General features: G+C 38.1%; 1 protein-coding gene across 1 annotated transcript in view; it reads left to right on the top strand.

Annotated features, from left to right (window-relative positions):
• Positions 1 to 13,621, top strand: part of LOC124613151 (protein argonaute-2) — a 222,587-nt gene that overhangs the window by 105,695 nt on the left and 103,271 nt on the right. Inside the window, exons 7-8 of the mRNA XM_047141779.1 lie at positions 1,094 to 1,316; positions 4,166 to 4,313. Of these exons, the coding sequence (XP_046997735.1) occupies positions 1,094 to 1,316; positions 4,166 to 4,313 (371 nt within the window). The remainder of the gene's footprint in view (positions 1 to 1,093; positions 1,317 to 4,165; positions 4,314 to 13,621) is intronic.

Raw genomic sequence — 13,621 nt, 5'->3', positions numbered from 1 at the left:
TGTACCATGGAAACCTAATATCACATAACAGGGAGGATGTTTATAATTTGATTGCCATTAAGTGGTTTTTCTAATACAACGTAACAAACCAGTGTTGCTGCTGCTTAAGCAAACTCAAATATGTGTTAATTACTTGTGTAAAATAGATATTATGCAACTGTGTTTTACCATGGTACCACTTTTGTCGACTGAAATAAAGTTTCTAAGTAACATTATTCATTGTAAGAAGAATTTGAAACTGATGAGGAGCCTAAAGCGTGGTGTTTTTTCATGTTTTCTCTTTCATGGTAGTCACCTGTTGATCTTAATCAAAACATGTGACTTACTGAATTATATTGGTGTTTAATAGATTTTGCTATGTCGGTTTGTTTTTCATGACAATTTATAGCTCTTGAATAATGTATGCCCTAAGAACAGCAAAGTACTGAAGTTTTGACCTTTGAGGTAGATAATACATCCTCAATTTTCTTATTATGTTATTAGTTGCAGTTGATTTTATCTTGTTATTAAGTCAGTTTGTTTATTTGTGCTCATTTGGGTGAAATGAAAATCCTAATATTTGACAATCACACTTTAAATTCAGCACACAGTAGATGTTAAATGGTTGCCAGAAGTTCATCTCCTGCTATTTGATTTTTTACATATATCCTGTACACTTCATATTCAGCATTATGTTACACCCAAAATTGAGAAATTGTGGGAAAGGCATTTCTGTACCGTAAAAGAAGTTACTCAAGCTACTTATTTGAAATTGAAAGGAAGTGCATAGAACCGTGTAAGTGTTCCTGGAAAGTTCTTATACAAAAAGTAAGTGTTGGTGATGCAGTAAATCATTGCTGGAGAAGAAAAGAATATGAAAGTGCTTCCTGGTGGCATTTTGTACATGAGAGATGTTTTTCCCCTTCTCTTCATAGACGGTTGTTATGTAATGCCCTATTTTTTATGTTTTTGCTTCCAAGGAGTGTTTGTTTTAGTACAAAGATTGATATTACTTAATGTTGTCTGTGTAGAGTGTTAATGTAATTATGTTTGTTTAGTATAAAGTACTAAAGTTTCACACCTTTGCTTATTTATTATTTTTTATTATTTACAGTTTCTGCAACTGCTTTTTACAAAGCACAGCCGGTTATAGAGTTCATGTGTGAGGTCCTGGACATACGGGATATAAATGAGCAGCGTAAACCACTGACAGACTCTCAACGTGTTAAATTCACGAAAGAAATAAAAGGTTTGAAAATTGAAATAACTCATTGTGGAACAATGCGACGAAAATACAGAGTCTGTAATGTTACAAGGAGGCCAGCACAGATGCAATCGTAAGTGTACAGTAACTCAAGTCTCTCTATTTGTGATGTGTGGCTATTTCTATCGGGTCATCACGTACTTTTTGTTTTTTTGAGGTTTTCCTTTGACCCACTAATTTAACACACAGCTGTAAAATGACAGCGTTTACATGCAACTATTCTCCTGTCGAAATAAATGCCTTTAAATTTTACAGATATTTAAATCTTAAGCCAGTCTCCGTTGAAATTGTCACTTACTGATTTTGTAAAGTAATTGCAGAACCAGTTTTAGCCAGTATGAATACAGAAAACTCCATCCACTTTTTTAACAAGTCAATGAAATAAATGAATATTTGAAAAATAAGTGACACATTGCAGTTTTCTGTATGTATATTGACTACAGAGCCACAGATTTTAGAATGTCTGTAATGAATAAGCATACAAGGGAACTGCACCTGCTGATCATCATTGATCTCATCAAAATTTAAGGTATATGTAAGGCTTGGCCATAAATGAAAGTGACTGAAGTGGGAGCTTCAGATGGCTAAGTATTAAGGAAAAAGTAGCACTTTTGGCACAAGTCATGTGAGGCATGAGTCATTTATCTTAGCCTGTTTTCCAGGGAGACCTTGTGGGGTTGTGTGGCTAGGCAGAGACATTTTTAAATTTTCAGGTTTTTGTTACTTACACTGAAAATAAACAGAAATAATGTTCAAATATATTCATTAATACTTTCACAAAAGGCATGAAAGGGAAAGCTGAAAGAAGATTCGGGATTTCAAAAAATTTTCAAGCTAGGATTACACTCGAATGTACTCCGCTCTTGCAATCCCGCGACGTCTGTTTCTGTCATAAGTTAAAGAATTTGATCAAAAAGGTTATGACTGCTCTTGTCTCATTCATAGAAAGAAAAAGCAAGCACATCCCAAGAAGACTGCTTTAGAATACATTAAATTGTACATCATCAGCTATCCTCGCCATTGTTTGGCAAAGTGATGTGGTAAGCATGGTTTGCTGCCAAACTGTGTAATAACAGAGAACCTTTTATGAATGTAAACAGCATTTTGTTTTTCTATATGATACTTGGAAACAAAAATGTAATTGTAAAACCGGTCATTATAACATGTGCAATACGCCGAGAAAATTACTGGATTTTGTTTTTATCATGAATATCGCCTCAGCATGTGTAAATTACCAACTGTAAAATAATATAAGTATCTAATTTTATTTGTATGCCCTACAATCTCTCCCTGGAAATTTATTTATATTCCTAAATTTTCCTTTGCCATTCCTTTTCATGCATTTTATGAAAATCTTAATAAATGCACAATATTGAGCATTAATTCAGTTTATTTGCAGTGTATGTAATGTAAAAATTGAAAGTAATGAAAGAAAAGGAAAAGTTTCTGCATAGAGACTCAAACTCATGACCCTTGGATTACCATTCTGTACTTTTACCACTGTACCAGCCACTGCGTGGAAGCTAGGCTAAAATAAATGACTCGTGTCTGGCCTGACCCGCACCAGAAAATACTGTTTTCTAAATGCATGATTGTCTGGAGCTTCCACTTCTGTCACTTTCATTTCTGGCAAAGCCCTGGACAGACTGTAAATTTGGGCAAAATCGGCGATGGAGAGTAGGCGCGGTCCCCTTTTTAGTCTTGTCCAGGTTTAGGAGTGCTTCATCACTCATTCTACTTCATATTTGAGTTTTGTAAAAGGTGATTGTGCATCAGACCATCATTACTGCCTTTTATCAAGTGCTAGCTGACAAAGCCGTCATTGCCTGAGTATCCATTTTGCCAATTTATTTTTGGAAATGAAACAAAAAATCCACTGTCTTTGTAGTGTGCACTTTCCGTACTCTGGGTGCAGCTGGTTTGCATGTTTAGAATGCAATTTTGTAAATATCTCTGTGGCAACACCTCTTCATAGCTCTATAGATGGCTGTCGTTTGTGGTTCGCAGTTGAAAGCTGAAGGCTGTCAAAAGCACTGCCAAGTGTCGGAGATTTCTTTAAACTGACTCGACTGTAGAAGTAGTGAAGGATGCGTGTATTAATCTTTATGCAGGATGTTGTATTTTTTTCCCATGTATCTCAGTGTTTATGATATCTAACAATGGAAAATCCAGGATGAATTTAACAGTATTATGAAAGAAGTAGTTGCTACTCGCCATATAGTGGAGATACTGAGTTGCAGATAGGCACAACATAAAGACCTTTTGGCCAAATGACACACACACACACACACACACACACACACACACACACACACACACACACACACTCGACCATGGTCCATGGCAGCTGAAGCCACAGTACAAGCAGCAGAAGCAGCAGTGCATGATGAGAGACGCAACTGGGTGGTGGTAAGGAGGAGGGTGGGGAGGGGGAGGGATAGCAGCCATTATCTCCAGGCTCCAGTGGCCGGAGACAGTAACCGTGTGTGTGTGTGTGTGTGTGTGTGTGTGTGTGTGTGTGTGTGTGCTAAGTTTGTGTGAATGTCTGTGTGTTTTCTATTTCAGGAGGAGGACTTTGTCAGAAGGCTTAGTATTTTAACAGTAGTTTTCATTGTGCCTGTCTGCGACTGAATAATTCCTCTGTGTGGCGAGTAGCCACCTATCCTTTCCATGTTGTTACAAGCAGTATCACATATGGGCAGGGACCCAGCTGCGTCATCTTCTGTTAAGTTTTATGGCACAGAAATGAATTGCTATTGAAGTACACGAATCGTCGGAGGCCTTTCTTTCATTTGTTTTCCTAAGTTAACATTGTAACATGTAGCAGGAACTGTAGCTCAGTCCACCACATATTAAAAATTGTGAATCAAGTGTTTTGCTAGTTCAAATTTTATAACTTCAATGTTTTTCCGTTTCGCATAGGTTTCCACTGCAGCTAGAGAATGGTCAGACAGTTGAGTGTACTGTAGCTAAATATTTTCTTGATAAATATAAAATGAAGCTAAGGTACCCCCACCTGCCTTGTCTACAGGTCGGACAGGAGCATAAACATACATACTTGCCACTGGAGGTAAGTGTCTTTATAGTAACTCTTTTTGTTTAACTCTAACGCTTAGTCTACCAGGTCATTTTGTTTTGCTACACTGTCCCAGGTGCAGTCTGACAGACTGCTGTATTTAAATAGCCATGAAAATTGCATTCAGTAATTTAATTGAAACAGTGTAGTTTTTTTATATGAAATGTTACATTAATATCACACAAAAAATATATCCAAATAAATTTTAAAGTTTATTTTTACAAAAAAAAGTGCATTTAAACCAAAAACTCCACAAAATGAAAATAATACTGCACGATGGTGTTAATGCTATGAAAAATCAAATACCTTGCACTCTAAATTTTACTGTTTCCTGTATTTTTATTGTTTTAACAGTAAAAACCTTCCATAAAACATTCAAAAAATTAAAATTATGTCAGTACTTTTCAGGTTTTTAGGTTCCTTCTCAGAAGTTTTCTTTACATTTGCTGAAAATTTTTGTAGAGATATCAAGTTAGATTGGCTTCTTGCAACAATGACTAATATAAAGCATCTTTTTCTTCTTTTTTGGATCACAGATGGAACATGTTGTGTGTTTTCCCAGTCTTTCTACAGTGACTTTTATTCGTGGGTCTGCTACACCCAAAACGTGGTGAATGGTTGCATGAAATTCACAAAGTATGTGGCAGTTGTTGACCTGCTTTTTATCTTTGATGTTGCCAATGAGTTTGCAAGCTTCTTTAAAAAATTAAAGTGGCTCAACAGATTATCGTCTTTATAGGAATTGAAAAGGATAAACGCATTTACCCCACTTATGTCCAACATGTGGAAAAATAATGCCATTGACGGCTAGCGATATTGTTTCAATGAAATACTGTGTGGTTATAATTAAACTTTCCCTATTTAACACATTATAACATGGAAACTAACTTCCTTACGAGTACCAAACTTTGTAGCATTGATGTCCAGAGTATGGTGTGCATGATTTCCATGCAGCACAGTGCTACTGTCCAGTTCCAACTATGGCTATCAGGTGCCGTGATCAGTCATCATGATTCATGGTCTCACACATGTGACCAGTCGCAGTGCATTTGTTGATGTGTCAACATGAGCTTGGACAAAAGGAGCAGGGCATTATTGTTGAAACCCTATTACATGTTGTTGTTGTTGTGGTCTTCAGTACAGAGACTGGTTTGATGCAGCTCTCCATGCTACTCTATCCTGTGCAAGCTTCATCATCTCCCAGTACCTGCTGCACCCTACATCTTTCTGAATCTGCTTAGTGTATTCATCTCTTGGTCTACCTCTACAATTTTTACCCTCCACGCTGCCCTCTAGTACTAAATTGGTGATCCCTTGATGCCTCAGAACATGTCCTACCAACCGATCCCTTCTTCTAGTCAAGTTGTGCCACAAACTCCTCTCCTCCCCAATTCTATTCAATAACTCCTCATTAGTTAAGTGATCAACCCATCTAATCTTCAGCACTCTTCTGTAGCACCACATTTTGAAAGCTTCTATTCTCTTCGTGTGTAAACTATTTATCGTCCATGTTTCACTTCCATACATGGCTACACTCCGTACAAATACTTTCAGAAACGACTTCCTGACACTTAAATCAATACTCGATGTTAACAAATTTCTCTTCTTCAGAAATGCTTTCCTTACCATTGCCAGTCAACATTTTATATCCTCTCTACTTCGACCATCATCAGTTATTTTGCTCCCCAAATAGCAAAACTCGTCTACTACTTTAATTGTCTCATTTCCTAATCTAATTCCCTGAGCATCACTTGACTTAATTCGACTACATTCCATTATCCTCGTTTTGCTTTTGTTGATGTTCATCTTATATCCTCCTTTCAAGACACTGTCCATTCCATTCAACTGCTCTTCCAAGTCCTTTGCTGTCTCTGACAGAATTACAATGTCATTGGCGAACCTCAAAGTTTTTATTTCTTCTCCATGGATTTTAATACCTACTCTGAATTTTTCTTTTGTTTCCTTTACTGCTTGCTCAATAAACAGATTGAATAACATCGGGGATAGGCTACAACCCTGTCTCACTCCCTTCCCAACCACTGCTTCCCTTTCATGTCCCTTGACTCTCATAACTGCCATCTGGTTTCTGTACAAATTGTAAATAGCCTTTTGCTCCCTGCATTTTACCCCTGCCACCTTCAGAATTTGAAAAAGAGTATTCCAGTCAACATTGTCAAAAGCTTTCTCTAAGTCTACAAATGCTAGAAACATAGGTTTGCCTTTCCTTAATCTAGCTTCTAAGATAAGTCGTAGGGTCAGTATTGCCTCACATGTTCCAATATTTCTACGGAATCCCAACTGATCTTCCCCGTGGTCGGCTTCTACCAGTTTTTCCATTCGTCTGTAAAGAATTCGCATTAGTATTTTGCAGCTGTGACTTATTAAACTGATAGTTCGGTAATTTTCACATCAACACCTGCTTTCTTTGGGGTTGGAATTATTATATTCTTCTTGAAGTCTGACGGAATTTCGCCTGTCTCATACATCTTGCTCACCAGATGGTAAGAGTTTTGTCAGGACTGGCTCTCCCAAAGCTGTCGGTAGTTCTAATGGAATGTTGTCTACTCCCGGGGCCTTGTTTCGACTTAGGTCTTTCAATGCTCTGTCAAACTCTTCACGCAGTATCATATTTCCCATTTCATCTTCATCTACATTCTCTTCCATTTCCATAATATTGTTCTCAAGAACATCGCCCCTCTATAGACCCTCTATATACTCGTTCCACCTTTCTGCTTTCCCTTCTTTACTTAGAACTGGGTTTCCATATGAGCTCTTGATGTTCATGCAAGTGGTTCTCTTTTCTCCAAAGGTCTCTAATTTTCCTGTAGGCAGTATCTATCTTACCCCTAGTGAGATAAGCCTCTACATCCTTACATTTGTCCTCTAGCCATCCCTGCTTAGCCATTTTGCACTTTCTGTCTATCTCATTTTTTAGACGTTTGTATTCCTTTTTGCCTGCTTTATTTACTGCATTTTTGTATTTTCTCCTTTCATCAATTAAATTCAGCATCTCTTCTGTTGCCCAAGGGTTTCTACCAGCCCTCGTCTTTTTACTTATTTGATCCTCTGCTGCCTTCACTATTTCATCCCTCAAAGCTACCCATTCTTCTTCTACTGTGTTTCTTTCCCACATTCCTGTCAATTGTTCCCTTATGCTCTCCTTGAAACTCTGTACAACCTCTGGTTCTTTCAGTTTATCCAGGTCCCATCTCCTTAAATTCCCACCTTTTTGCAGTTTCTTCAGTAGCTTTCTTAAGTAACCAATAGATTGTGGTCAGAGTCCACATCTGCCCCTGGAAATGTCTTACAATTTAAAACCTGGTTCCTAAATCTCTGTCTTACCATTATATAATCTATCTGAAACCTTCTAGTATCTCCAGGGTTCTTCCATGTATACAACCTTCTTTCATGATTCTTGAACCGAGTGTTAGCTATGATTGAGTTATGCTCTGTGCAAAATTCTACCAGGCGGTTTCCTCTTTCATTTCTTAGCCCTAATCCATAAATCCATATTCACCTACTACGTTTCCTTCTCTTCCTTTTCCCACTGTTGAATTCCAATCACCCATGACTATTAAATTTTCATCTCCCTTCACTACCTGAATAATTTCTTTTATCTCATCATACATTTCATCAATTGCTTCATCATCTGCAGAGCTAGTTGGCATATAAACTTGTACTACTGTCGTAGGCGTGGGCTTCGTGTCTATCTTGGCCACAATAATGCATTCACTATGCTATTTGTACTAGCTTACCTGCACTCCTATTTTTTTATTCATTATTAAACCTACTCCTGCATTACCCCTATTTGATTTTGTATATATGCCCCCCATGAACCATGGACCTTGCTGTTGGTGGGGAGGCTTACTTGCCTCAACGATACAGATAACCGTACTGTAGGTGCAATCACAACGGAGGGGTATCTGTTGAGAGGCCAGACAAACGTGTGGTTCCTGAAGAGGGGCAGCAGCCTTTTCAGTAGTTGCAGGGGCAGCTTTACTACCCTATTAGGTCTTTCCGCTCCTGGGATTGGAATGACTCCTTACCCTCTCCCTTAAAACCCACATCCTTTCGTCTTTCCATCTCCTTCCCTCTTTCCTGATGAGGCAACAGTTTGTTGCAAAAGCTTGAATTTTGTGTGTATGTTTGTCTTTGTTTGTGTGTCTATCGACGTGCCAGCTGTTTCGTTTGGTAAGTCACATCATCTTTGTTTTGCTGCAGCTGTACTTAGATATTATCACTAGCTGAAAGGATTTTGGAAGGGTCCTCTTTCTCCTCCTGCTGTGCAGAGCATGATGAAGTAGTTCGAATCAACTGGAGAACTGTGTGTTGTTCCGAGAAGAAGCCAACGATCAGTTGCACCTCCGGTGGTTGATGAAGTAGCTGTTGTAATGGCAGACAACGCTGCATGCAATTCCCGATCATCAGGCAGTGTGTGTGCTCTGTCACGACAATTGAACATCCCATAGTCCACTGTACGGAAGGTACTTCGAACCATTTCCAAATGGTATCTGTATAAGATTCATATCGTACAGCAGCTTGCACCACAGGATGCACGACGCCATGTTGACTTCTCTCATCACTTTTGAAGTTGACGAGGTCTGGCCTTGTACCATCCTATGGACAGGTGAAGCTCATTTTTCTCTGACGGGTGAGGTGAACATACAGAACTGCTGAATGTGGGGATATTCACCTCCAGTCATTGTGCATGAAGTTCCTCAGTATGACTGAGCGTGTCGCTGTATGTCGCTTCACTGGTACGTTCATCATTGGGCCATTCTTTCTTGACCAGGTTGGTGCTGAAGGGCCAAAGAATGCTTTGTGACTGGCCAGCGTTACTGTGATATACTTCGCCAGCATGTTATACCTGCCCTACAGCAGTTTTCATGCAAGATGGAGCACCACCACACAGCACTTGTGAAGTTCACTTGCTTCACCAAATCAAATTTGGAAATGATTGAATTATCAGCCTAGTGTTTCCAAATGCGTGGCCAGCACATCATCTGATCTCATTCCCTGTGATTTCTGGTTGTGGAGCTATCTGAAGGACAAGATTTATCAGGGGAACATTCACACATGTGCTGATCTGAAGCGCAGCATATCAAGATAGGTAGCCAACATACTTATGGACATGCTTTTTTCTGCTGTGCAGAATGCAGTCCTGTGCTTTCAGACTCTTCTGGACACTGATGGGCACCATATTGAGTCTCCTTGTAATGGTATGATGTACTGTAGCAGCACATTAAAAGTGTTTCAGTTGAATTGATTTTGCATTATTTTTCTTCTCCGTGTCCTTGACATTAATGCTACCAAGTTCGGTACTAATATGGTAATTAGTTTTTATGTTATAACATGTTAAATATGGAAAGTTAAATTTTAACCACCCAGTATATTTGTAGCAGATGGTGTCTCTACACTCTTTTTTTGTTCATTACCTTGATCATAGGTTTCTTTTAAGGAATTCGCAGGCAGCAAGACAAATTTGTCTTCACTTTCATTTGTTCCTATTCTGAATTTTCACTATCTAATCCAACATCACTTGGTAAACTGTCCTCAGACCATTTTAAAACGGTCAGTCAGCAGACAAAGATCTGGCTACTGAAGCCATAATGCTAAGTCCCAGGTTCATTCTCAGAGACTGCTAATGCAAAAGAAGCAGTAATAGTATAGGTCAGCTCACAGTCGAGTGCCTATTGACAAAGAACTATGGCAGCTTTAGGGATCAACTAGATGAGGCTGCAATTTCCTACCCCACTCCTATGCATTAGCAACGGAGTAACAATAAATGTTAGTGGTCAGTGAGACCGCACCTGGGACGTTAAAGGGTTAAGTTACATGATGCAGATGTAATGAAAGATGTAGAAAGTTATCATGATTGTTGTCCTAAATATGTAAGTAGATCCTGACACAAATTTGTAAAAACTGCGAGTATTTTTTTATGAAGTAAATTGTTTTGATAATAGCAAATTTTTGTAGTAGGGTTACAACACTTGTCTTTTCAATAATAGCTTGCTTATGAATGAAGGAAGGAAGGAAATTTTCCTTACTCAGTGCCCTCTGAGGAGAAGGTAAAATACTTGTGTTATTGGGACTTGGAGACAAGGTATGACTGACTAACTTTTAATTCGTATTGGGATATTATGACACTTGCTAATCCATACAAGAATTTTAAATGAAACAGTTATAAATCCAAAGTGCTTTACTAAGCATGGTCTGTTTTGAGGTGATATGCAGTTGCCGTCCTCTGACCTCTGAACTGACTTATCCAGCTATTTATAATGGGACCTACAGTTTAACATGGATCCCAAACAATGAAGTAACTCAGCATTTTTCGCATAAACAAACATTGCTGTAGGTGAAAGAAGTGAAAAGTTACAGATGAAAGTCCTAATATTGACCACAGATCGAACCCGAGACATTTATATTTGTGGTCTGACACTTTACCACTCTGTACAGTAACTTATTGACAAAACCTTTGACACTACAGTCCTTACAGCTCTACAATTGTTCTTTCACATATGCAGTACGCAGCCCATTAATAAATATTACAACATTGGTATGTTACATTCATCTAATGACAAGTAATAAACCAAAATTTAATGTCATTAAGAAAACACTATTACAAATTAAATCTACCATTCCAGTAATTCTTTTCTCTGATATTCCTGTAGCGTTGTAGATAACTAAAACTTTTCCTGAAGACAAAATAAAATGCAAATTATTGTTTATAATTACCCGTCTATTGAAGGTGAAGCACATCTAAAAGTTCAGTTCACTTGTTTGAATGTAACATACAACCAGTTCACTGTTTTTCTCCTCATTTTGTGATGAGGGACATCGTCTGGGTTGAAAAGCCCACTGTTATCATATACCGTATTTACTCGAATCTAAGCCGCACCTGAAATTTGAGACTCGAAATTCAAGGGGAGAGAAAAGTTTTAGACCGCATCTCCAAATCGAAACAAAGTTGGTCCATTGTAATATGAGAGACAATTTAGGTCGAAGGAATGATGATGCACCTACAGTAGTTTGGTTCGAGTCGTAAGCTTAGCAGTTAAGCTTTACTAGGTAGCCATTGCTATGCGTCAGGCGCTCCATCCGTATTTATACGGGTACCCTTCCTTTTTCACATGCTTTGTCTGGTTTGAATTGATTGCTTATTTTTCTTTGATCTGATAAGCGCAGTTTTCTTTGTTATAGGTGTTTACGTCACTCTAAGCTGAAAATGCATTACTGTACTGTGTCATGCATTGTTTGTCGCATTCTGACAGTGCGTGTTTACCGCCTGTCGCCACTCCCGCCATGGCTTGCTTTTGTGGGCACTACCGCCGCTTACAATTAAAAAAAAAAAAAACCAAAAAAAAAAAAAAAAAAAAAAAAAAAGAAAGAGAGAGAGAGAGAGAGAGAGAGAGAGAGAGAGAGAGAGAGAGAGAGAGAGAGGAATTGTCTCATTAGCGAAACAATGGCAAGAGACTGCTATTTGTTGTTACTTACACTGCTGCTTTCTTTGATAATGATCAACAAGAACCAAATAATAGACTGCGTATGATAGATGATGTTCTGAACGAGAGTTTAGTGAAAATTTTTCTCCGTTTGAAAATCTTTGCAGGCGTCTCTTTAGTACATTACATTCTGCACAGAAATTAGCCATCTTAGATTTAAAAATCTAGTCAATTGCCATGCTTCATTTCTGACTGTATCACTGTTAAGCATAAGAATAATACGAATATAAACATGACATGATATGTATATTCTTCCGCGTTTACTGTTGTCTCACTCTAGTTTTGTGGTTTATTAGGCAGACAGGATTTAAATGAGATAGCAGCAAACACGAAACAATACATGGCAAAATGTTTATATTCGTATTATTCTTATGGTGATGAGAATACTGCATGTGATTCACAATTTATAAAAGTTCCTATAAGCAACCATCTCTTCTCACAGATAGGAAAAAATCCAGAACGTAGAGTTGGCCATATTGACAAAGATCCCAAACAGTCTTGCCAGTCGGGTTTTCGTAGTACACTGAAATACTGCTACATTCGAAGATGAACAATACAGAATTTGTATTTACTTTGTTGGATAATGTATGAAAATGCAGTGGTCGAAACTTGGGGCGTAGAGAAAAGCTCGTCTTCCACCTTTTTTTTTTTTTTTTGACGCAGAGGTTTTGGCGCCAGTATTTATCTTTGTGCCTACAAAGTATGCCTGTGTAGCGCTACATATATTCGACGGCAGGAATAAGTTATGGTGGCACCCACCAACATTTTTCAGAACTTCCGCTTGCTTTGCACTCGATTCTAAGCCGCAGGCGGTTTTTTGGATTACAAAAACCAGAAAAAAAGTGCGGCTTAGATTCGAGTAAATACGGTAAGATGCAGTTCTCTTGACTCCTGCCAGCATTTTTTTGGTTGGGGTCGTGGTCCATGTTGTTGTCATATTAATACATATAAATCTGTGTTCTTCACTGTCAATATGAGTACATGTAGGGCACAAGGACGAGTTGGTGAGGTGCATCGTGTATTGTTTGGAATTTGTTGAAATTTTTTGATTGACAATGGCATACTACTGGGATCTCACACGCATTAATAAATTTTGGTTATGAATGTTGTTGCATTTGCTTGCCTGTTTGTGCTCTTGTATTTATCTTCTGTAATTTTCCCAGCTTTGTGTTCTGTTTATTTATAGTGTAATTCCTTTACGTTTGTCGATTTATTATTGGGTGTTGTCGTTTGCATATAACTGTATTCGACAAGAAAGTGCTGTAAATGATAGTCTGTTCAGTATGCGGTTGACACCAGCAGGTGGAATGAGGTAACCGCTGAGCCACACCTTGGGAGTGCTGGTGACCCATAAATGTTAAGAAATTATTGCTTACCCCTATTACTTTTATTTAGATATAAAGAAAATAGCTATCCAGCTAAAAATAATCTGCAGTTATAAAGAAATCGTATTTTAGAAAGCACGTGCTAGAATGTTTCATGTAAAGACAGAGCTCAATCCTTTATTAAACACGCTGATGTATGCAACAAACTTTTTTCTTCTAGTTGGTGATGTGGTTGAAAGTGTTGTCTTTTGTTTACACCATCTCTTCACCCAACTTTTTTCTGCTTCTTGTTGTTATGTTGTCAGAAGGTAAATTTTTTGTTTGGAGAGGTCTGATGCCATAAAGAAGATGGAAATGATATGATACACTTTGAAAGTCTTTAAAATACATAGAGTAAGTAATTAGAACTAAAGTGGAATATCATGCTTGTGGAGCAAAGAGGGCTGTTTTGACCTCTTATGTGTGTGTTTGTAAA

This window comes from Schistocerca americana, chromosome 1, assembly GCF_021461395.2.
Source record: "Schistocerca americana isolate TAMUIC-IGC-003095 chromosome 1, iqSchAmer2.1, whole genome shotgun sequence".
Lineage (NCBI taxonomy): Eukaryota > Metazoa > Arthropoda > Insecta > Orthoptera > Acrididae > Schistocerca > Schistocerca americana.
Note: the sequence above shows the minus strand (reverse complement) of the source record. Positions and strands in the feature narration are given on the sequence as shown.